The sequence below is a fragment of the Magallana gigas genome, chromosome 5 (genome assembly GCF_963853765.1).
Source record: "Magallana gigas chromosome 5, xbMagGiga1.1, whole genome shotgun sequence".
In the NCBI taxonomy this organism is placed as follows: Eukaryota; Metazoa; Mollusca; class Bivalvia; order Ostreida; family Ostreidae; genus Magallana; species Magallana gigas.
In genome coordinates, this window is record NC_088857.1 from 50843797 (window position 1) to 50866017 (window position 22221).

At 33.5% G+C, this 22221-nt stretch overlaps 3 protein-coding genes across 4 annotated transcripts; 2 read left to right on the forward strand and 1 right to left on the reverse strand.

The window, feature by feature from the left end:
* Window positions 1-108: 108 nt before the first annotated feature.
* On the forward strand, window positions 109-11692 carry LOC105347375 (survival of motor neuron-related-splicing factor 30). Its single transcript, XM_034445905.2, has 7 exons — window positions 109-225; window positions 8298-8363; window positions 9083-9246; window positions 9632-9719; window positions 10069-10136; window positions 10392-10518; window positions 11012-11692. Exons 1-7 carry the CDS (start codon window positions 172-174, stop codon window positions 11156-11158), a joined length of 714 nt encoding a protein of 237 aa, XP_034301796.1. The 5' UTR covers window positions 109-171; the 3' UTR covers window positions 11159-11692.
* Window positions 11459-14930, reverse strand: LOC105347374 (BTB/POZ domain-containing protein 6). The gene is made up of 3 exons (XM_011456444.4): window positions 14855-14930; window positions 14184-14438; window positions 11459-13599 (listed from the first exon to the last, which is right to left on the reverse strand). Exons 2-3 carry the CDS (start codon window positions 14423-14425, stop codon window positions 12498-12500), a joined length of 1344 nt encoding a protein of 447 aa, XP_011454746.2. The 5' UTR covers window positions 14426-14438; window positions 14855-14930; the 3' UTR covers window positions 11459-12497.
* Window positions 14931-20045, forward strand: LOC105347373 (nucleoporin NUP42). Of its 2 annotated transcripts, none has more exons than XM_011456442.4 (9): window positions 14931-15280; window positions 15408-15582; window positions 15948-16042; window positions 16181-16257; window positions 16487-16573; window positions 16666-16703; window positions 17019-17035; window positions 17472-17570; window positions 18236-20045. In XM_011456442.4, the coding sequence occupies exons 1-9, from the start codon at window positions 15196-15198 to the stop codon at window positions 18910-18912; spliced, it is 1350 nt and encodes a 449-aa protein (XP_011454744.3). In that variant the 5' UTR covers window positions 14931-15195; the 3' UTR covers window positions 18913-20045. The 2 variants fall into 2 exon arrangements, with proteins under 2 accessions (XP_011454744.3, XP_011454745.3); XM_011456443.4 differs by having other exon boundaries at window positions 18239-20045.
* Window positions 20046-22221: the final 2176 nt, after the last annotated feature.

A 22221-nucleotide genomic window follows, 5' to 3' on the forward strand; every position in this document is an offset into this window, starting at 1 on the left:
AAAAAATAAATCTAAAAATTATTATTGGTCCTACATGCATTCATTGTTTATTGTTATTTATTTTAAAAAGACCAATGATTAAAGTTAATCAAAAATAATAACATTAGAATTCCGGGAATGATCCAACTTTGATTTGGTTCTTAATAATTTTCTATTTCCTTTGAAACAAAAATGGCTGACGAACTTCAAGAAAATTTAGCAACATATAAATTACAGTTACAGCAGGTAAAAACAGATTAATAGATAATGTGGTTAAATGATTATGAATGCTTTGTTAATACTCTCTGTGCCAATGACCGTGTAGAATTGGATTGGATTGAATATAACTCAGATTTGGCAGAGATCTTTGTTAAAAGATATGGGGTCATTGGCCAAATATCAACACAAGGTTAGCTTTAGCTGCAGGACTGTAGCTCCCGGTCTGAACAAATTCGGATGGACGACCTGGGAGCTACAGTGCCTCCCATAGTAAAAAACTGCAATTTACGGCGCACAAAAAATTGCGCTAAGTTTGGACTTATTAACCTTATTTTCACACAAATTCTGTAAAAATAATTAGAACCATAAAATTCTTCAGCAAATTTACTACTGATATCATCACTTTACTTACCTCAGACTTTCTCTTTCTGATAACCGACCTCGGAAAATGAAGTATGTTAATATACGTCGAGATCGAGAGTCGCCATTTTTAAATGTAAACAAACTTGCACCACTTTAATTGACAGGGCTGGGGATGGTGTTTAAAAGAATATCAGAGGCAAGTGAAGTGAAAATATCTGTAGTAAAATGTCCGAGGAATTTTTGGGGATTAAATATTTGTACAGAATATGATCGTAAATGAGATTAATCAGTCAAAACCTAGCGCATTTTTTTGTGCGCCGTAAATTGCAGTTTTTTACTATGGGAGGCACTGTAGCTCCCAGGTCGTCCATCCGAATTTGTTCAGACCGGGAGCTACAGTCCTGCAGCTAGGTTAGCTTTTGAAAAAGCGGAGGGAGTCAGCCAGTGGAATGTTAATCTTTAGGTCAGAGGTGAACACGTTATTTATTAAAATACAAGAAAGAATTTTTTTTTGGCCTTAGTACCCCTGATTCAACTTCAGGGTTGGCCGGGAAATACCAGTGGTGGGAATTACCGGTGGTAAATACTGGTATTTCCCGTCCCGGTAAATACTACTGTTTTTCACTAAACTGGGAAATACAAATTTATAATCTTAATCTCTTTAGTAAGTTCAACGTAAAACTTATGTTTAGGATATAAGATATTAACACTAAGCATCAAAAACCAATTTATCATACTCTCCCAGGAATCAAGTTAAGTCGTACCCAACCCGACTCGAATGCTGGAGAAAACGTACCCAGGAGAAAACGTACCCAGGAGAAAACGTACCCAATTTCTAGGGTACGTTTTCTCCAGGAGAAAACGTACCCGGGTACGTTTTCTCCTGGAGAAAACGTACCCTGTGAAAATAATAAATTGTATTTTTCATAAATATTCTTGGATGAAACAAAATAAAATATACAATAAACATTGTTCAAATGTTGCTGTTGTTTTTAAATACATAACACGTACATAAATTATTAAGATAATAATTTTGTTTAATTAGACAATAATTTGTTACATTCACATACACGAACATCGCCTGAGTCGGCAATTGATCCACAATAAAGGAAACCGTTAAATAATGAATTTTACTGCAATCTAATTTGGAGAACTAAATGATGATATCTCAAGAAGTCGATAGCGCGTTTTACATGTTTTATGTATATATAGGTTGTAAATAAACGAAAAAAATAATATGTCACCTATATTCAGAGTTTTTGTTTTCATTGCTGAAATGTCTCAAGAATTGACCATACTTTGAAAGTCTCAAAGGTTTATAGGAGATTACTTATAACGAACATTGAAATTCTATCAACTATTGAAAATTATTTATAAAACTAAGTTGAAATTTTTTAGCTCAAATCAAGTCCAAGTCTTTTAAATATTTGTTTGATTCATATATATGAAAAATACTACGAGATGAACTACAACACACTGAACAGTCAGTCTTAGTAAATATGTGATTTCCTGATCATAAATAAATAATCCTTATAAGTCTAGCCCCTACCCTCCCTCCCCCACTTTCAATTTGCTTCCGATGGCACTGACATGTATAATGTGTGGGGAGTGAATATTTCTACCTCCTTAGCGCGGGGAGGCAATGCATAACATTACATAATAATAACTGTTCAGGTATTTAATTGATTATCTCTATAATTAAAAGGCAATCACGGGATCTCGCATAAAAATACTCAAATATGTAAGGCTTACGGTAAATGGAAATTGGAAAACTTAGAAGAAGTAGACAGATAACAATGTATGACAGGTCATTCGTACTAAAATAAATGAATGCATTTCTATATATTTATGCATTAAAATATGCATAAAAGTAGCATTTGAAAACTATCTTATATGTCCAAACCCTTTAAATATATAAAGTATTAAATTCATATATCTATAAAATTCATACTTTCCGGAATATTTAGTGTAAAATAGTATTTAAAAGTATTAAAAACTATTAAGTAGTATATTTATTATTTTCATAGGGTACGTTTTCTCCTGGAGAAAACATACCCGGGTACGTTTTCTCCAGGAGAAAACGTACCCTAGAAATTGGGTACGTTTTCTCCTGGGTACGTTTTCTCCTGATACCCCCGACTCGCACCCAACCCAACTCGTACCCAAATATTTGAGTACGACTTCACTAGTCAACTCGTACCCACGGGAAAAATATATTTATACTAGGAAAATAAAATACAATAGTTTTCATTCATATGTTATGTTTTTTATTTATGTTTTATTTAACTTTAAATTAACTTTGCCTGTTGCCTAATCCATTTGATTACTCAAAAAAATATGTTTTAATTATAAAACAATATCTAATATAGGCCTAGTGATTTACTTACCATTTTATTGCAGGAAACACACCTCTCTCGAACCATGTTGATCTTCCAAAAGTGATGAAAATGTGTGTTTCTTCTTAATTATGAGCAGCATGTTTATTTTGTGCTGACAAACTCATTGGTTGATCGGTTGAACGGAATCACATAAAGCAATTAATTTTAATTTTAATTGATGATAGTTAACCTGCTCATAATCATTCTTTGATCCGTCCGCATTCAAGTACAAAACTATAGTATACCAGATTTTTATAACAAATTCTTTTAAATTTGTTATACAATTCGCATATTAATGTTATCGATAATATACAAAACATTACAACATACGAATAAAAGCCATTCATTTTATTTTCCTAGTATAAATATATTTTTTCCCCGTGGGTACGAGTTGACTAGTGAAGTCGTACTCAAATATTTGGGTACGAGTTGGTTTGGGTGCGAGTCGGGTTGGGTACGACTTGACTGTAATTCCTTTCCCATTTCACTGTCAGTTTATGAATCTTAAATTCACCAGATCACCTATTCTCAAAGACTTCTATAGCAGTGAATGGGAAGGCCAAAAATGTCAATGGGACTATGGCCCCCCCAGTTATTAATTTTAATGGGCCATTTTCATAATGAAAGGGCCATCTATTTATTCATTGGGGCCATTTTGTAAAATTGAAATTTTCATGGACAAACTTAGAGCAAAACAACTTCTAAAAAAATTTAAAACTTAACCAATTGGTTAAATTTCATCTATTTGATGTGTTTATACATTTCATTGATGCAATGTTTTGTAATGGTGTTTGCTAAATGATAAATAAAATCAGTCCCTGTACTTCTGTGTTTTTTGGAGGTATTAGTCAAACCCTTTGACCAAATTATTACCGTTATGTAGAGAATCTTTCTTTTGAAGATAACTAAAGGGAAACAGTTTTTTTCTTATTATCTAAACATTATATTTGTGAGTTATTAACTAATTACAAGTTACAACTAATGGTAGTATCAACACTTAAATTAATAAACATCAATTGTAATTTTCAATGAACATTGTGGTTGCATCACCATTATTTATAACCCCTAACGATAAGCATGATAAGCATGATAAGACAGTCGCGAGTTTAAATAATCACAACAGGGATTAATTGATGCCATGAAAATGTCTTTTCAATTAGATAATCATCATTTTACTGCATTTAGGGTTAGGTTATATTATTGAGAACTCAGAATACTGGGCGACTTCAACTTCTCTTTCGGAGGAAATTCTGGTATGTTTAAGACCACCCATAAATGAGTGGAAACGTTTTATTGGTTGTTTATTTCTGTTTTACCAAACACGACCAATGAAATTTGATGTTTTAAAACGAATGTATTGAAAGACGATTAGGTAAGTAGTACAGAGTAAATTTCCAGCGGACATCGCTAAAACTTTTATTACTGATGCGAAATTTGAATGCGCACTTCGGCGCTTAGAGTAAATGATTTAATGCGCCATTTTTCTCTTAAATGCGACTATGGCGCGTGGCGCAGGTCCTTCCCAATCGCTGCTATAGCTGCTAATGTACAAATTTTAGTCCAGCTTTTTGAATTTCAAGTTTTGTGTTTTACAGATTTATAATTCAAAGCACAAAATAAACTGTTATAATCAGGGGCGTAGCTTGAGATAATATTCTAGTGAGGCAAATTAATTGCGACAGGGGGCCTGGGGACCGCCTGGGGACCGCCTGAGGCCCCCAGCGGGTCCAGGGATGAGCCCTGGTGGGAGGTTCAGAGGGCGAAGCCCCCCTACGAAAAATGAATTTGGGAGTTTTAGAATGTGAAAAAACACATTGTCCGGAACGAAGTTTTATTATTTTACATTTCAGACCAGCATCTATTCACAGTATTGTCGTATACAAATTTTTGAATTATAAACTTCCAACATATTTTAGATGAATGAACATTTTTATTTTAATCGTTGTCTTACTTCAAAATTTTAATGGGCCGATTTAGCGTTATTTGGAGTTTGCAAATTCTGTGAGAATATTGTCAACTAACATAAACAACTCGAAGATTTTATTGGATCAAGAGCCCAATCTGATAAATTTTCATCCCAAACACATTGAGATGAAAGTTTATTATCAACATTTTTATGTATTAGAATTGTTTAATTCTTAAATTTACAAAAGAAGGAATTTCTACTATGTGGGAGGAAAAATCCCATTGATGGGCAAAACAAATTCTAGTGAGGCAGTTGCCTCATTGCCACAATGGAAGCTACGCCTCTGGTTATAATTAGTATTGGTATTACAAGTAAAAATTTAATAATCACACATGTTGTTTTAACAAATAATTGACACTTGACAGTTTTGTGCTCCTGTTTTGAGGAGATATATACTATGAGTGGGGCTGATTGGCTTCTTCTTAGGTGTGTTGCATACTGAGGTAGTAACACGGTCACACTTTATTTTTCACAATTTTCTTGCCCCATTTTCACATTTATCAAATAACCAGAAAATGGAACTTTTGATATCATGTTTATGATAACTGTACAGATGCACCTATACCTGACTAAAGCCTTAAAAACAATTAAAATAACAATTGTGTATGAATGAACCATGTTTTGAGTATTAATAAGAGGATAATTAATGCATTACTGACCAGTCAAAACTTGTTAAAATCAAAGAACACTGTAAAATGTCATAAAGCTGACAAGGTGTACTATTGTTTACATCCCTACAGATTTGATTAAGACTAATGTTTTAAGTATGAAGTACTATAATATGTGGTTGTACTTTATTTCCCAGTATTTCCCGGAAAATACCAGTAATTCCCGGGAATTACCAGTATTTCCCACCGTCCTGGGAAATATGAGTATTTCCCGCTTTTTTGCCAACCCTGTTCAACTTTCATTTTCACTGATCAGGTCCAGTACAATCACTAGATTTAGCTACGTAGCTTGATTTACCTACATAGCTTTATTCACCTACCAGAAGTAGGTTTATTTAGCTACCTTTATACAATTTCGCATTTTATGTAAAACAGACTTTTGTACTGTGTAGTTTTATAAAAGCAAACCAGAGCAAAAATAGTTAAAACATCGCTGCGTTTGAGCAGTTTTAAGAAACACATGCATTTCTATTGTTTGATTAACTGTATGATACCTAGTATGCGATGAGGCATGGATAAGTGTGATTACTTCATATTGTGCTGAATTATTACCAATCAATCATCATGTTAACCAGAACTGTTCTTCGTTGTTGTTCCATTTAGAAAATAGCTGTTTGGTAACACATAAACAGTTATACATAGCCCTAAAACTTTTAAAACTTTGACTGCATTTGCGCAAAAAGAGCAGCAGTTTTAAGAGTGATTTTTTTATGAATTGTTTTCAGATCAGTTGAAAGTTGAAAATTACTGCTGCACTTTAGTGCAACTTTAGTTCAAATGCCCATTTAAGACAAAAGTATGATTGAGTAGCTAAATAAACCTACTTCAGGTAGGTAAATAAAGCTATGTAGGTAAATCAAGCTACGTAGCTAAATCTAGTGATTGTACTGGACCTGCTGATTTTCTAATATATACACGTACTTGTTACCATTAATTCTCTTGCTGCACTCGGTATCACTGAGGTATATGATAGAGGAATTTCACAATATTTATAACATTAGTTTCTGAAAATATTTCCGTATTGATAGATTTTTTGACTTAATGATTTAACTACTGCGATATCATACAACCGGATCATAATATGAGTTTCTCTGACTCTAACTTTATATATTTACATTTTCCAGTGTCTTTGCCTGTGATAACACTACGTATCGATTTTGTACTATATAACCCATAATACAAATGACGCCAAATCGAGGCGCCAGCGGGGTTTGCTTAGTTATATTTAAATATATAATCGTACGATGGCTTAATATTATATAAATATAAGTAATAAGGAATCATTCTTTGAATATTATGAGATGATAATTTCGGTCGGGGTGTGATCAAATCTATCATAAAGCCCTTCGGGCTTTATTGGATTTGATCACACCCCGACCGAAATTATCACCTCATTATACTCAAAAAATGATTCCTTATTCCTTATATCATGACATGTATGGGAGTCATAGCAAATGCCATATTAAAAAGTGGGAATTCAGTGACACCAGTTGGTGTCGTGACTTAGCCCACCTTTTACAACCTTATCCTCAAGCAGTTGGTTAAAATACGACTCTTTTATATTGTATCTAATATCGTCAATGTGATGCATTCTTCTATGAAATGGCCTTAACACCAACATTTGAACCATCACTTTGAATTAGATGGAATCTTCACACATGTCACAATATAAAAGTGGAGTTTAGAGTCAGAGGAATCTCAGATTACTTTGTTGACTGTACATGTAGGTGAGGAGATGGTGTATATACAATTTATGATTGCTCACCCACTTAGGTGCTTCTCTTTATAAAGTTCATCTTTATAAACAGTAACTGTGCATGCTGTTATAGATTGAAACCACATAGATTACTCTCTATATCACATAGTCCCTCATCAAAAAAACCTCAGCTCCCATGATCCTATCTGCCTGGGAGAGATCTATATGAGGGTTTGTGTGGTTAGTCTTCTAATATACAGATGCCCGACTTATATATACTAGATATACGGAGGGGTATCTTGCTGAAAGGAGATCATTTTTCTTTATGGTTTACAATTTTTTGCAAATGAGAATTTCTTGAAGTTTATTAAATACTTTAATAAAGTCCTATTTACATATGAAAATTCACACAAGAAGTGCTTTGTGATGCAATTTTATTTTACAAAATCAGGGATATTTAGATGTCCCATACAAAATAGACTGTTCTGACTTAAAGAATTGTTTCTAGTCTTACAATTAACAAAATTTTCTATTAAAAGTAGGGTTTTTTAATATAATTAAAAAAAAATTTTAAATGAAAAAAAATCAGAGTTTGAGTTTGTTGATTTGACATCATTGGACCATGCAAGTAAAAAAATCTTGTGAATTGTTTTATACTGTTAGTTACACAAATTTTATCTTAAACAGTTATACTTAATGATATATTGGAACGTTACCATTAGGCCTTTGTGCAGGACAGAATTTGAAATGTATGCAAGTAGTATGACATATAATATGCATGATGTATGATGGTGTAGTATCTTACAATATAAAATTCATGGGATTTTACTATATACTTTTAATCTGTACATGTACCTATCATGTCAGTAGACCATGAATGAGTGCTTCAATTTTGCATATTACATGTACTGGAGAATATCATATCACCATTTTGCAGGACATGATTTGAAATTATAACAGGAGTTTTAGACTGTATTTTATTGTGTTTACAAAATATATGAGATATTACTACAGGTTTATTTTTGTAGGTGGAGGCATCACTGACAACAGACCCGGATAATGAGGATCTCAATAAGCTTAAAAAAGATCTCCAGGTGAGTCAATGGTGGAACACACCTGTTCTCACTCAAGGTGTTAGTGGGTGGGGTTGGGTATTACCTTATAATATATTGTATCCATCAGAAAAAATAGATGATTGTCTGAAGTATGTCTGAATGTAATACAAGTTTACAAGTATTATCAAGCATTTCAATTTTTTCATCGATATGTGCATAGACAGTTTCTAGACACAGTTTCATGAAAATTGTTACTTCTTTTCATTTTTGTTTTGAGCAGTGGCAAAAATTAACAATTTATTTTTTTTTTTTAATAAAATTTAAAGTCATTTAAAAGAAAATAAAACTGATTAAATCAAATGTTAATTAATATTCATATAATTTGAAATTCCAGACCTGAGATCAGATTTAATTAAAGAGGGTTGGGCTCAATAAAAGTGCTAAAGTAGTGGATATATTATCAATCCAAAACATCTTAATGTGTATAGAGTCTTATATTTTTAGACGAGTTCTTCATGGATTTTCTTGTAATTCCGTTGTGTCAAGAGAAACCTGATGAGTAAGTACAGAAGGGGGCTCAACTCTGTACCAAAGTTAGGGCTTCATGGTACTTGTTTAATTAGCAATGTCAAGTTTGGCATTGCATAAAAAAAGAAAATATCAGAAACAGAGATACTTTTGTACAAAATCTTTGTATAGAATAAAACAGATTTCATTTTCGGTGTGTTAATATGTTCAGAATGCTGTATAATTTGTAGGAAGTCATTGATCTGACGGAGGATTTAGTCGGAAACAAGCAGTTGACAGCTATCGCAGTCGATGCCAGTGCCTCAGGAAGTGGTCTTGGATCTTTACAGGACATTGCGCCCGCAGAGTGGAAGGTGGGAGACCCCTGTCTGGCTGTGTGGTCCAAAGATGGACAGTAAGTCGAAGTCTTTTATCGTATATTAAAACATATCAACTATCAGAGGACATTCTCCAGCAAAGGCCTTTGTTTACTGTACTGCTATACTGTATATCTGATAATTTTAGCAATTATCTAATTTTCCTTGGGAGTGGGGGGGGGGGTCGATTACTTTAGATCACTTTCACATCACAAAATATGAAATACACAAAAAGTATATCCGGTATTATTTGCTATAGGAAACTCTTTAAATAAGTTGATAAAATAACTGATGTGAATAAAAAATGTTACACATTTCCCCCTTTTTTCTCAAATTTTGTTACACACAAAAAACCCCCACCAATATATCTCTGTATTTTTGTATGATTTTTAAAACTCCTTTTCATTTTCTTCTTTGTTAAAGGTTGTATGAAGCAAAGATTGATGAAATACTGGAAGATGGGACTTGTGCCATCACTTTTGACAGCTATGGAAACACAGATGTAACTGAGGTAATGAGAAAGACAGTTGTCTTGGATGATGTTGTAGATTCATTCAGTTTATGGTACATTCTTTATTAAGAAAGTGTGACATATAGGACATTGAAGTATAAAGAATAGATGACATCTTCGTGATGATAAAAATATATGTACATGCACATGTACTTTGTAATGTAACGGATTGATGATCGAAAACCTTAAAATGATCTGGCTATTCAATGTTCCACAAATATATTTTCCAGGAATAACCAAGGATACATGTATATACTTTGTCTTAATTAATTAAAGGCCACATATGATTTGAGAAAAGATTAAACAAGCTACCGGGTTATTTAAATCATATTATCGTTTTTCGTTTAAGGTCAAATTATTACGGAAGATTGATCCATCTCAACAGAAAAAAGATGCAGATAAGAAGCCCAAGTCCAAGTAAGTAAAAATTAAAATGTACATGTATGAGCACGCAATCTATTTGACTTTTGAACCAATTAGAATGATCTATATTTGAGGAAGTGCATGGATTTGAAACAACTATTTCTTGATGGGTCATTTGTCAATAGATACATTTTTCACTTCATTTAAATATCCATTTTCCTTCTGCAAGTCTTAACAATTCCTATATACCGGTAAATTGTTCGTCAAAATCCAAATGTCCAGTGGAACGGTTGTTTTTGGTCATTGTAGACGAGATCAAATAGCAGATCAGAAGGAATACAGGAGAAAGAAGCAACAGAAGAAGGCTCAGCGCCTCAAGCAGATGGAGGAAGAGAGGGAGACAGAGAAGAACAAATGGCTGGACTTCAATACAAAAGTGAGTAACTCCTGACACCCACCCACTGTGGTGTTTGGATTCAAGTGTTGAATACCATGAATTGGATGTTATAGCTATGTAAAAAAAATCCTGACTTGAATTATTTATAAACAAAGATATGCATCAGGTACATGTAGTTGAATACCATGAATTGGATGTTATAGCTATGTAAAAAAAATCCTGAGTTGAATTATTTATAAACAAAGATGTGCATCAGGTACATGTAGTTGAATACCATGAATTGGATGTTATAGCTATGTAAAAAAAATCCTGAGTTGAATTATTTATAAACAAAGATATGCATCAGGTACATGTAGTTTCATGGTGTGTATCATGTACTTTAGTGGTTCATCCTATGTGGTATACAACAGGCTACAGATAAATTGAGTTATTTAATATAAATAATCTCTTATTTTTGTTTTACTTTATCATTATATAAATAAAACTTATCCTGTTTTATGAGTATTTTTATTCTTGTTTCACGTGTTTCCAGACTTTCTCCAAAACGAACAAAGGCAAAGTTAAAAAGAGCATCTTTGCAACCCCTGATGCAGTCAACGGTAAAGTGGGGGTGGGAACATGTGGACAGGGGGGTCGTCCCATGACCTCCTTTCAGCATGCAGAGAAGTGGAAGAAGTGAAAGTCTATGATGTACAGCAGCCATTGTGTTTGTGTAAATGTTGCACACAAGATAAATGTAGATGATAATGAAAGTTCTTTTAAGAGAGAAAGGGAGGTAATTGTAAATGAGGAATGCATTGTTTGGACTAATTTATGGTCAAGTGACTGTGTGCAACTGACTTCATTATATTTGTTCACAATACGCATTCTTATGGAGATTGGTGCATTTAATAGGCACATCATTGTATACAATGTATTCAAGTCATGAATACATTTGTTAAAACATGAATGTACAGTAAATATAAGCTGAACTGATTGATCCCTGTATAAAATTTTATTTTGTGAAGAATTATCATTTTCATTAACAACAAAAAGTTCGTTTTAAGTTAAGTATGCATTTTATTTCCTAGCAAATAACATTAATCCCTGAGAAAGGGTGGAGTAACAATGAATTTTTTTTACTTAACCCTGCATATTTACATCATGTACTAAGAATTTGATTTTTTTTTATTTGTTTCCATCATTTTACAAAATAAAATCTTTTATAACTTTAGACATTTGAGTTTTATTTTGCAAAAGGTAATATCCTTCCCATTGGTGCAAGTGCCTTATACATTATCTCTTCCATATGTCCTTATACTAGAACAGACATGTAAATCAGTTGCATGATATGGAGAAAGCTGATACAGGTGTTTACAGTATTTCTTAGTATGAGCAAATTTACAAGTTTTTTTAAAAATGAAAAATATCATTGTAATGTAGGATATAAAATCTATATTAAAGTTAGGAAAAAAAAGTATTTCTTAATAAGTAATCTCGTTACTGCACTTGAAAAAAAATGTAAACAAAAACAAAAAAACTGGGTGGCCACCTGATAAATGTACATTGTATCATTAATGAATAAATGATTTTAAATCATATAAATCTAATTTTTCTAAAATCTCCCTCAGTAACAACAATGAAAACATCATGTACACATCTCCTGGTACATGTATTTATATTACTGGTATAATGAATTTCTTTCACTACTTGGTGTATCTATAATATTGTAGAGAAATGTGTAAAGCATCTTTGTAACATACAGAAGGAGAGACCCTTGTCAATAAATCTAAGAGTATACATGTAAAATGTGATGTTATTAATGCATGCAAAGGAAATTCCCATGAAAAATCATTGAATGTCATTCACAACAAGTAAGTAAAATTAAAAATAATCATTTAAAAAATACAACCATTTCAAATGTTAAATTATATAGATTATACATATATACCTGTCTGGCCATAAAATTTGAAGAATAAATTGTAGCAAAAGCTAAACTTAAGGCAATTTAAACAAAACATTAATTTGTGTCATGTGTCCTAGCAAGTACTGAACTGAACAACATCCTCCAGCTTTCTCTTCACCCCCAGAGATTCTTGGTCCACATCTGTTCTATACCCTTTGGTAAACAATAGACCTGGAATGAGCCCGCGTGCCCTATTGGTCTGTTCCGACTTGTATGTTGTCAAGAAGTAAAAGTTGACGTCCTGTGTGACCACGCTGGCCATCCCTGCATCTCCCCAGTGGCTCTCCCAACCGTCCTTCTGTACAAACACTGAGTACCTTACATCAGGCTCCAGTCGGATGGACTTCGGGAATTTCAGGTTGAAAATGGTTTTTTCTGGTTCTACATGGACTTGTTTTGTCACATCTGTCAACACTATATCATTATCACTATCTTCCAATGCAGCATACACAGACAGAGACTGGGTGTTTGTGTGATGGCCTCCATACAGTAGGAGCCCAGTGAGAAGGATTTGAATGTCAACATAAAAGTCAATTCTCCCAGTCTTTCGTCCCCATTTCACATCAATTCTGTCGTAGGAGAATCGTTTGCAGCTGTATTGGTCTGTTCCTCTACGTTTTCGAACACAAAATTTGGTCTGACAAATTTTCAATTCTGCCATTTGCCTTGTTACATCTTCTGTCTCTTTCTCTGATAACACATTTGCCTTACAAACTGTTTCATTGAAAAAATGCATACTCATAATGGGGAAGCGTATGCAGTAGAGGCAGTTGTCTAGAACACTCCTCCTGTTGGGTCCATTGTCCTCTAAGTTTGAATTCTGGCACTGGACTGAAGCCCAATGCATGACTCTATGAAATATCTCCTCCTCATCCATCACCAAGTCATCCAACAACAACACCTTGCGAAGACATTCAGCACAGAGTGAGAGAAAGTTCTCGGATTCAAACGCCCCGGGACAGTCCTTAATAAACTCCACACAGTGGCTCCTGACGGACTCTTTGCTGAAGCAGTGAGCACTTTCCAAGACAGAGCAAATATTTTCGGCAGTTAAATTCTGCATCAAGAAGTTGACACACCTGTCCTCTAATCCTACCATTGCGTACTTGTTTGCTGCATGCATAACAGCCAGAACATCATCTCCAGATAAAGTCACATCCTCTGTGTAGATGTACCTGAAATCAGAATTTGTTCATTTCAAAAATCTACATCAATGCCAGATTATTGGCAAGTGCTGCATGAATAAATCAAACATCTTTTTTAATTATAGCCATGAGAGCTTGTTATATGTACTATAAACGTATTATATTTGGCGTATGCGATATACTGCGTTAGTTTTAAACAAGTTGGCGTGGATTTGAATTAGCGTATTTCTGAATGTGACTATTCTTATACATATTTGTAAGGCATTTAGCGATGTACTTGATTTAGCAGAAGCCGCATTCCGCCAAATATTGCGCTAAATAGAATACACAGCCAAATGTAGTACCTTTACAGTATTATGTCTGCACCTTTTAATGTCTATTCACTTTTGTTTTTGGATTAATTCATTTAAAAAATAAAAATGTTGCTGGATTCAAACTTACTTTAGTTATCAAAAATCTAAATACTAGTAAATTGAGTAAAAAAATTATTTCCAATTCATGAACATTATAAAATAAAAATTCCCATTTAAAATACTTAGCGTTCTGTATAAAAATGAACTTGCATACAATATGAAATTCTCCAATTATTACCGCAAAGAAATCTTAACAATTACCTAAGAAGACATTGAAATGTGTGGGGTTCCATGTCTGTGATAAGAATGTCTCCTTTCTCTGCCAGAGGTCCATACAGCATTGCATAAAACACAGAGCTACGACTGCCCAGTACATACTTGTGTGCCATGACCACCTCCCCGGTCTCCCCCACCCTGAAGGTGACATCACAGTCTATCTGGTTGTCAAGCATATACCTGTTGCACTCCGCCAGGGTTTTACCAAGTTGCCACTCCCTGTCCATGCCTTCATATGGGCTATCATATTGAGAGAAAAAATCCATTCAATAACTTATTGTACTTTTTAGTGCTACCATGATATATCTATGAGTTTTTATATGCACTGGTTAACAGCCTAAAAAGCATGAACAGGGCTTAATTTCATCTCAAAGACAAACAAAGCTTCCATATGCCATAAGTGAAAACTTGGATCAGCATCAATGGCATAGCATAAATCAGACTTTTTATGCTTAAAATGAAATATACAAGAAAGAAATAGCAATCTGTGCTAAAGCTGGTATATGACTCATTGGTCCTTTTAGCCTAAAGCTTAACGACGAGATAAAATTGACAGAAAAGAACATTTCTGTTTTTGCAAAACAATTGAAAATGTATGCATGCTGTCAGCAGATTGTTTGAGCTGTGACAAAAGCACGCTTTTAATTAAATCTTACCTTATCTTGATATCTTGACAATAAAAAATGTATTGTCTACTGAGATCGGATATAAATAAACAAAACTAAATTTAAAACCAAATGTTAGATTCCGGATCGTGAACAAATTCGAATCGAAAGTGCACGAACTAAACGTGAACGTTTTTAGACTATTTAGTTTTCGCTTGGTTTATAGACCATGCCTTACCATGCTTACAACGAACATATGTTAGATATAACCATTTATGACTTGAGAAGCTTACAACGAAGTTTTTAACACCAAGTTCCCTTTTTAGGAATTGTGGATATTGAGCTTGAACTCGCAGCTTTGTGAAGAAGCTAGGGAACATAACGATTGCACAATGGTTGTCTGTAAATTTTTCATGCAGGGATATTGTAGGTACGGTGATAACTGCAAATTTGAACATCCAAGAGGAGGGAATGCCGGTAAGTTCTCTTTTATCAATATTCTTGCTGTTTTATATTCTTCAAATATTGAAATAAAAGAAAATTGTTGCTCTCTTTCTGATAATAAAATTATTATCTGCATTACCTGCGTTATCTTCTATTCTAGGCTATGCGTATGCTGCACAGAGACAGTTGTTTGGGGGAGGGGGAGGAGGAGGGGGTGGGGGTTCGAGGTTTAGTGGGGGTGGGGGTGGAACCAATCCATTTAAATGGACTGCCAACGACTATCAGAAAACACAGAACAAGCCAGTGGTACAGCAGGTGTCCCCAAATGACTTAATGTAAGTATCAAAAGGATAGATGGTGATGGGGACGAATTCATGTGATTATGATACTACAAAACGTCTATGTGTCTACTTAATAGGTAAATGCTTAATGCAAAGAAAACAGTTCCAGGGACTATGAAGAATTATATAGAATTGTCTTGCATGCTTTATCTTATATTAATATTCTTTTGTCTGTCATTTTTAAGTATAGAAGATTTTTGCCTTTGTCCGAAGCGTAATTGTTAGTGTTTAAAAACTTTTTTAGTGCTTTCTTGCACATAATGTGATTACATGTTTTTCACTTTTAAATTAGTAGATTTTCATATCATGTTCATCTATATAAAATCTTCATTTCTAATCTTCTACAAAAAATTTGGTAGAAACACATTAATATCAGAAGTAAAGGAATGGGAAAGAAATAAAATGTGGCCATTTTCCTGCATTGGATTTGAAAAAGACAGTCCCTGTGTTCCTGGTAAGTATTTTCTTGCGAGTCGATTACATGTACAGTATATAGAATATAATGGATAAACTGTACAATGACAAGTTCAAAGTCTTTTACACAAGTACAGAACACTCTATTGTTCAAGTGTGATGTTTTATATTTTGATAGACTTTCAGGACACTTCTCCAGAAGAGCTAAGACATCTTGCCTATGAGGCTCAAAAATCCAACAGCTTTCAAGGATATGTAAGTACATTGTTTCGCGTGTTGTACACATTGATGTGTTTACTGTAAAGCATTTGAATGATCTTGAGATGAAGGGGTTGCAGCAAATTCTTTAATTTGAAAAAAAATTGAAATATCATTATTATGAAGGACAAAGTTTCCATCAATTTTATCCAGGAATTTTGAACAAATTTAAAAGGGGAATCAGCATAAAATATATTTTTATTATTAACAATGATTATTTTTGTAGGTAGAGTATGTTCAGAATTTGATGGCAGATTTCAGCAAAAAAAGACAGATGCTTGCAAATGCAAATATGCGAACTAAACAGAAATTGGTATGTATCAGTCGCATTGAATCTTAATAAACTCAATTGTAAGCATTTACGATATTGATGATAACTTGGATTTTCTGTTTATTGTATTTCAGTTATCCTTAATTGATGAGTATAGACTAAGAAAAAACAGGTAAGTTTTAGAATTATCTATTCAAGGAAAATATAAAGTTGATTTTAGGTATCCAGATTACATTTTTCATAACTTTAAATTGAATGCCAATAAGCAGTTTTGTTTTCTATGCCTTTCTATGCTTATGATGGCACCAAAGGTTGTATATGTACTAATATCCAGACAGAATATGAGTTTAGATTGTGCATATAGTGTTGGGAACTGGAGTAGTGATGAACATACCTTGATATTGTCAATTGATGTGTATTAATTAATGAACAAACCTTTATTAGCCTTGTGTTTTTTTTACCCTTTCATTTTTTTTTACTTCTACAGGTCAGGAAACAGTGGATGTAAGTATTTGAAAATTAAGCTTCTTTTGTCCATCCAAGTTATCACTTACCATAACATAGAGAAATTTATACATTGTACTCTGATTATGAATCACAGAATTTATAAATCAAAGTAGAAATGATATTTATTTGTAAACCTTTATATAACTCTCACTTTACAGTAATTACCAGGATATACATGTACTAGATTATGTTGTCAGTTTAGCATCTGACAACATTTTATCCCAAGATTAACTTTTGGCCTGGTTCAGACTCCTATGTCCAAGTAACGATGGGACAAATTTAATTTTCTTTTTAAATCTGGTTAAACATAAAAAAATTTCTCAATAAACCCTAGGACAATATTTATCTTTCTGGTAAAAGATGGATGTTTATTTTACATGTTTTATAAGTAAATGGGGTTTCATTAATTTTGTAGTTTAATCTTGATTTGTAGCATACAACACAGTGTCCCTGTTCAGCAGCTCAGCTAATGAACATTCATCATCTGGATTTGGAGCATCATTTGGAGGAGGTTCAAGCCAAAACTCATTTGGTAACATTTTAGCTCACCTAAGTGGAAGGCTTATGAGGTTTTTTGATCAAATTTGTCTGGCCTCCTATCATTGTCTGTTGTTGCCTTTGTACAAGGCATTTTATTTAGTTTTCACTTTTCAATCATCCTTTCTAAAAACATTCAGCCTGTTTCTAACCAAACTTTGTACAAATCATCCCTGGGTGAAGGGCTTTGAAGTTTATTGTATAATTAAATCGTAGGTCAGACCCCCATCAATGTGTAGATTATTATCAGGAAATGATAAAAAAAGAGTGGCATGTGCAAATCTGTTGGGGAAAAGGGGGATTTAGATTTATTTTGCAGACAGAATTACCCCTCATGTTTGATTAGGAATCTACAGTAGCATGTAAAATCAAACACAAGGTTTCTTATATATGGTATTATCAAGTTTGTTTAAACCATTACCTGAAGGGGCTAAGAAGGGTCCTAAAGATGTTTCGATGGCATCATTAAAGTAAACAGGAAAAAATAAATCCTGACATGTTTTCTCCAAAATTGTTATGCTGCAGTTTGCAATGTTGGACTTAGTTTTCCAGGTGAGCAATGCTGCCCATGAGCCTCCTGTTTGAAGTAATTTACAATTTCAATTACACATTCTTGACCTTCTCTCAAGAACATATACATGTACATGGGGTTTTTTTCAGCAGATTCCTCCAGTTTTGGGTCATCAGGGAGTTTTGGTTCAACTGGGACACAAGGATTTGGAGCATCCGGATCTGCAGGAACTTTTGGAGCTGGTTCTTCATCAACTGGAGGGTTTGGTGTTGGGACCACTTCTGGATCAATGGGAGCCTTTGGAGTTAGTGATGGGTCATCTGGAGTTTCAGGGTCACCTGGAGGCTTTGGATCTCTTGGAGGTTTTGGAGCAAACACAGGGTCATCTGGAGGTTTTGGAGCAAACTCCAGTTCCTCTGGAGGCTTTGGAAGTAGTGGAAGCTTTGGTGTAAATTCAGGTTCTTCTGGAGGCTTTGGAAGTAGTGGAGGTTTTGGAGCAAATTCTGGAGGCTTTGGTGCAGGAACAAGTAGTGGTGGATTTAGTGCTACCTTTGGTTCTCAACCACCTGCTAATGCAAATCTCAGTAACAATGCATTTGGAAATAGCAATGCGACCACAACACCAACAGCTAATGCAAATCCATTTGGAAATCCCACAGGAAGTGCAGGTGCTTCCTTTCAAAGTCCTCAGCAAACAGCTGCTGCTTCCAAAACATACACCCCAATGGACAAACTGACTGCTGAAGAATTGGCAGAATTCCAGGCAAATCATTTCACTCTTGGGAAGATTCCAACAAAACCACCCCCTAAAGAACTATGCTTTTGATTGTGTGTTTAAATTACGGACAAGGAAAGAAATATATCCTTTCTAAGAAAGTTATTGCTTTATTGCAATAAAGTTTTGGTGCTGTGTTCAGTGATTGCACATTTCATGAAAGTGAAATAATGAATTGTGTAGAATGCAGATTTTTTTGCTGATTTTTTCTTGCTATATTTAAACAATTCTCTTTACTTTAAAAAAATATATACTAGTAATTGATAAAACAAAGGTACATACATGAACTTTATTTGTGTTTGAATTCTACAAGATAAATAGCTGGTTTCTTTTTCATATTTAATTAGCATGTCCATTCAAAGGCAAAGATACTTTGATACTAAATAAAATAAATGATCAGATTTTTTTTTACATACATGTACATGCATAACCCTAACAACATATCACCCCCCCCCCCCCTTTCCCAGATTCAAACTTATTAATTTCATACATAATTTTTTTTTTTCGTAAATAGGCATCAGAACCCTTCTGGCAAACAAAATTATCCCTTGGAACACCCCCAACACCCCGCCAGGAAGAAATGCAGTTTACATGCAGAAAGCTTGCATGCTTTCTAAACCATGCAATATTTTAAAGCATTACAAAGTCTATTTCTTAATTCTGAGAATGTTCAGCTAAGTAATCAACTGTAGGCTAGCAAAGCAAGGAAAAAATTCCAACATTTTAATGGAGGACAACTCTTTCGTGATTGAAAGTCAATAGTATTAATCTTTATACTTTGCTTTGTTATAACGCTATTAGTCTAGACCAAATCGTGGTAACGAGTTGGAATCTTGATATTCCTTTGCAATAGATATACATGTATATAAAATGACTGATGGGTCGTGCGTTAGATATGCATTATATTTATAAACATATGCTTAAATAATCAATTATAAAACGGGAATTGTAACTTATGCATATCTTTACCAATCTTTTCTTAAGGGAATAACATCGGATTGCAAGATTATAAATTCGTAGGTACGAGGAATACTGGATATCGCTAATTTTTATTTTATTTCATTTTATTATATTTTTTTATAGTACATTTTGTGCAGCTCTTTTCCTATTGTGCATTTTACTGATCCGTATTGTGTATTATAGGACTTTGTTGAAAGACTTTGAATTAAATCATCATATACTAATAGCGTTTCATAAGGAGATTCCTTTTTTTCATTTTAAAGCAGTATCGGGTAGTTCTTTCTCATTTGTAAACGAAATTCAAACGACATGCACCCGCTCGCTTAATGTTGACGTCAATTCGAAATTCACAATTCTCTTTTTAATTGGATAAGACAGTTGGGTAAACCACATGATTTCTCCCTTTCAGAGTAAAATACTTAAAGAAGGAAGATGGTCTGTTTATAGAAATAATGTGTTACAAATTATTATAAGACATCATTAATATCCTAATATCGGTCCCATTTCATCTTTTGCCCTCATTGAGTGATCAACGTTCATACGAAAGGCCATTATGAAGCTCAAATTTCATAGGGGGAAAATGTGTAATTTTCGAGAATAAACGCGAAATTTTAGCGATTTAAATGCGTTACTTTAGTGATGTAACGCGAAAAATTTGCGATTAAACAAACTTTGCTACGTAATACGAAACTTTCGCGATATGTATGTAAACGCACAAATTTTGCAATTAAACCTTGTCTCTTTGGTAAAACCCTGATTTGCTTGATTTATTATGTTTTTACTTTCAATTTTGATTAATTTTTTTCTCGATAAAAATGATTGAATTCGTTCAAACACTTGTGAATCGATATCGTACACGAGCACTTGACATCATTTTACCGGGCTTGTTCTTTTTGGCACGTTATTTCGATTGTTCGGTCAACTAATTTCATCAATTTCATATGTACACAAAATAGACCTACATGTAAATAAAACCAACAGTCGAGCAAGTTAAATGAATAAAACTAACGAGAATTGTAGTCAATAATGCTTGAGATATATAATATTCAATTTAGGTCGCTCGCTAAAAAACAAAATTATGGTCGAAGGTCCTAAAATCAACAGGGTCCAAATTTCGACGGTGTTTATCTTTTGTTTACATCTCGTTCGTTTTCGCAGGAATAAAAGAAATTTTGTATGCATATGATACTATGATAGACTAGCAATCAACTGGCCTAGTATTTATTAAAATGCAATTCGAACAAGTAAGAAATTAATTTATGAATTTTTCCTAACAAAAAACAGCAAATTTTATTAATCCACCATTACCCTGAAGTAACACAAAAATATAAACACTATGACGAAACACATGGTGTATCGTCTGCAAGGACCGAAGATTCATTAATGAAAAACAAGTAATGTTGTGAGGATAAATTTAACTGACAAGACAATGTAAAGCAATCGTCGAATTTAGGACCCAGTAATGGCGACCCCCGTAATTTTGTTGATGAATTTATACTTTGTATATTGAAATAACAAAATGTAAAAAGGTTAATCAAATTATGTTAACACAGCAAGCTATGATTGATATTCATGACAAATGTCTTAGCTTTCAAAACTATTGCTCATTTTATCTGAAAAGAGGACCGTCGAAATTGGGCACACAAGGATAATTGATACGTCTAACATACGTCTGTATTGAAGCGCATTAATTTGTGCTACTTTAAAAACAGTATTTAAAAATGCCAACATTAAATTCGGAAATTCCAAGACCAATGTTAGAAATTTAAACTTTACAACTAAAATCATTGATTTCAATTTTTATGGAAATTCCAACATGAAAATTAAAAATTCCTAGTTAAAGGTGGCAATAATACACTTCCGTAAGCTCGAGATGATAAAGGAAATAATATTGTGCATACATTTACAATTTATAAACAATTTTGTGTCATTTTATCCAGAGGAAAATAGATTTTAACACCGGTATACGAATAAACAATTAATGAAAATTCTTTTAGGAATTCAACAAATATTATAGGACAGTGCAAATTTAAGATACTTCTGGGTACTTCTTGAAACTGGTTTCGCTCAATTATAGACTGATAAAGAAAACATCATCTTCTCCATACACGATTGTCAGAGGGGTGTAAAAAGAAGGTAAGAAAAATCAGACTGGCTCAATTGACTGGAACCACAAATGGTTTTTAAAACACCGGTATATGAATAAAACAATTAATGAAAATTCCTATAGGAATTCAAAAAAATATTATAGGACAGTGCAAATTTAAGATACACGATTGTCAGAGGGGTGTTAAAAGAAGGTAGGGGTATACGTAATCAGACTGGCTCAATTGGATCAAAGTATACTTTGGAACCACAAGATCAATCTCTTTGAATATACTATAGTAAATGCTAAGCGTC

Excerpts from the sequence above, each read along its gene's own strand:
- LOC105347375 (XM_034445905.2), top strand. The coding sequence starts at position 172 with ATGGCTGACGAACTTCAAGAAAATTTAGCAACATATAAATTACAGTTA. Across the intron at positions 226-8,297 it reads ATAAATTACAGTTACAGCAG|GTGGAGGCATCACTGACAAC; the intron begins GTAAAAACAGAT and ends TTATTTTTGTAG. Across the intron at positions 8,364-9,082 it reads AGCTTAAAAAAGATCTCCAG|GAAGTCATTGATCTGACGGA; the intron begins GTGAGTCAATGG and ends TATAATTTGTAG.
- LOC105347374 (XM_011456444.4), bottom strand. The coding sequence starts at position 14,425 with ATGGACAGGGAGTGGCAACTTGGTAAAACCCTGGCGGAGTGCAACAGG. Across the intron at positions 13,600-14,183 it reads ACATTTCAATGTCTTCTTAG|GTACATCTACACAGAGGATG; the intron begins GTAATTGTTAAG and ends TTCTGATTTCAG.
- LOC105347373 (XM_011456442.4), top strand. The coding sequence starts at position 15,196 with ATGGTTGTCTGTAAATTTTTCATGCAGGGATATTGTAGGTACGGTGAT. Across the intron at positions 16,258-16,486 it reads CCAACAGCTTTCAAGGATAT|GTAGAGTATGTTCAGAATTT; the intron begins GTAAGTACATTG and ends TTATTTTTGTAG. Across the intron at positions 16,574-16,665 it reads TGCGAACTAAACAGAAATTG|TTATCCTTAATTGATGAGTA; the intron begins GTATGTATCAGT and ends ATTGTATTTCAG.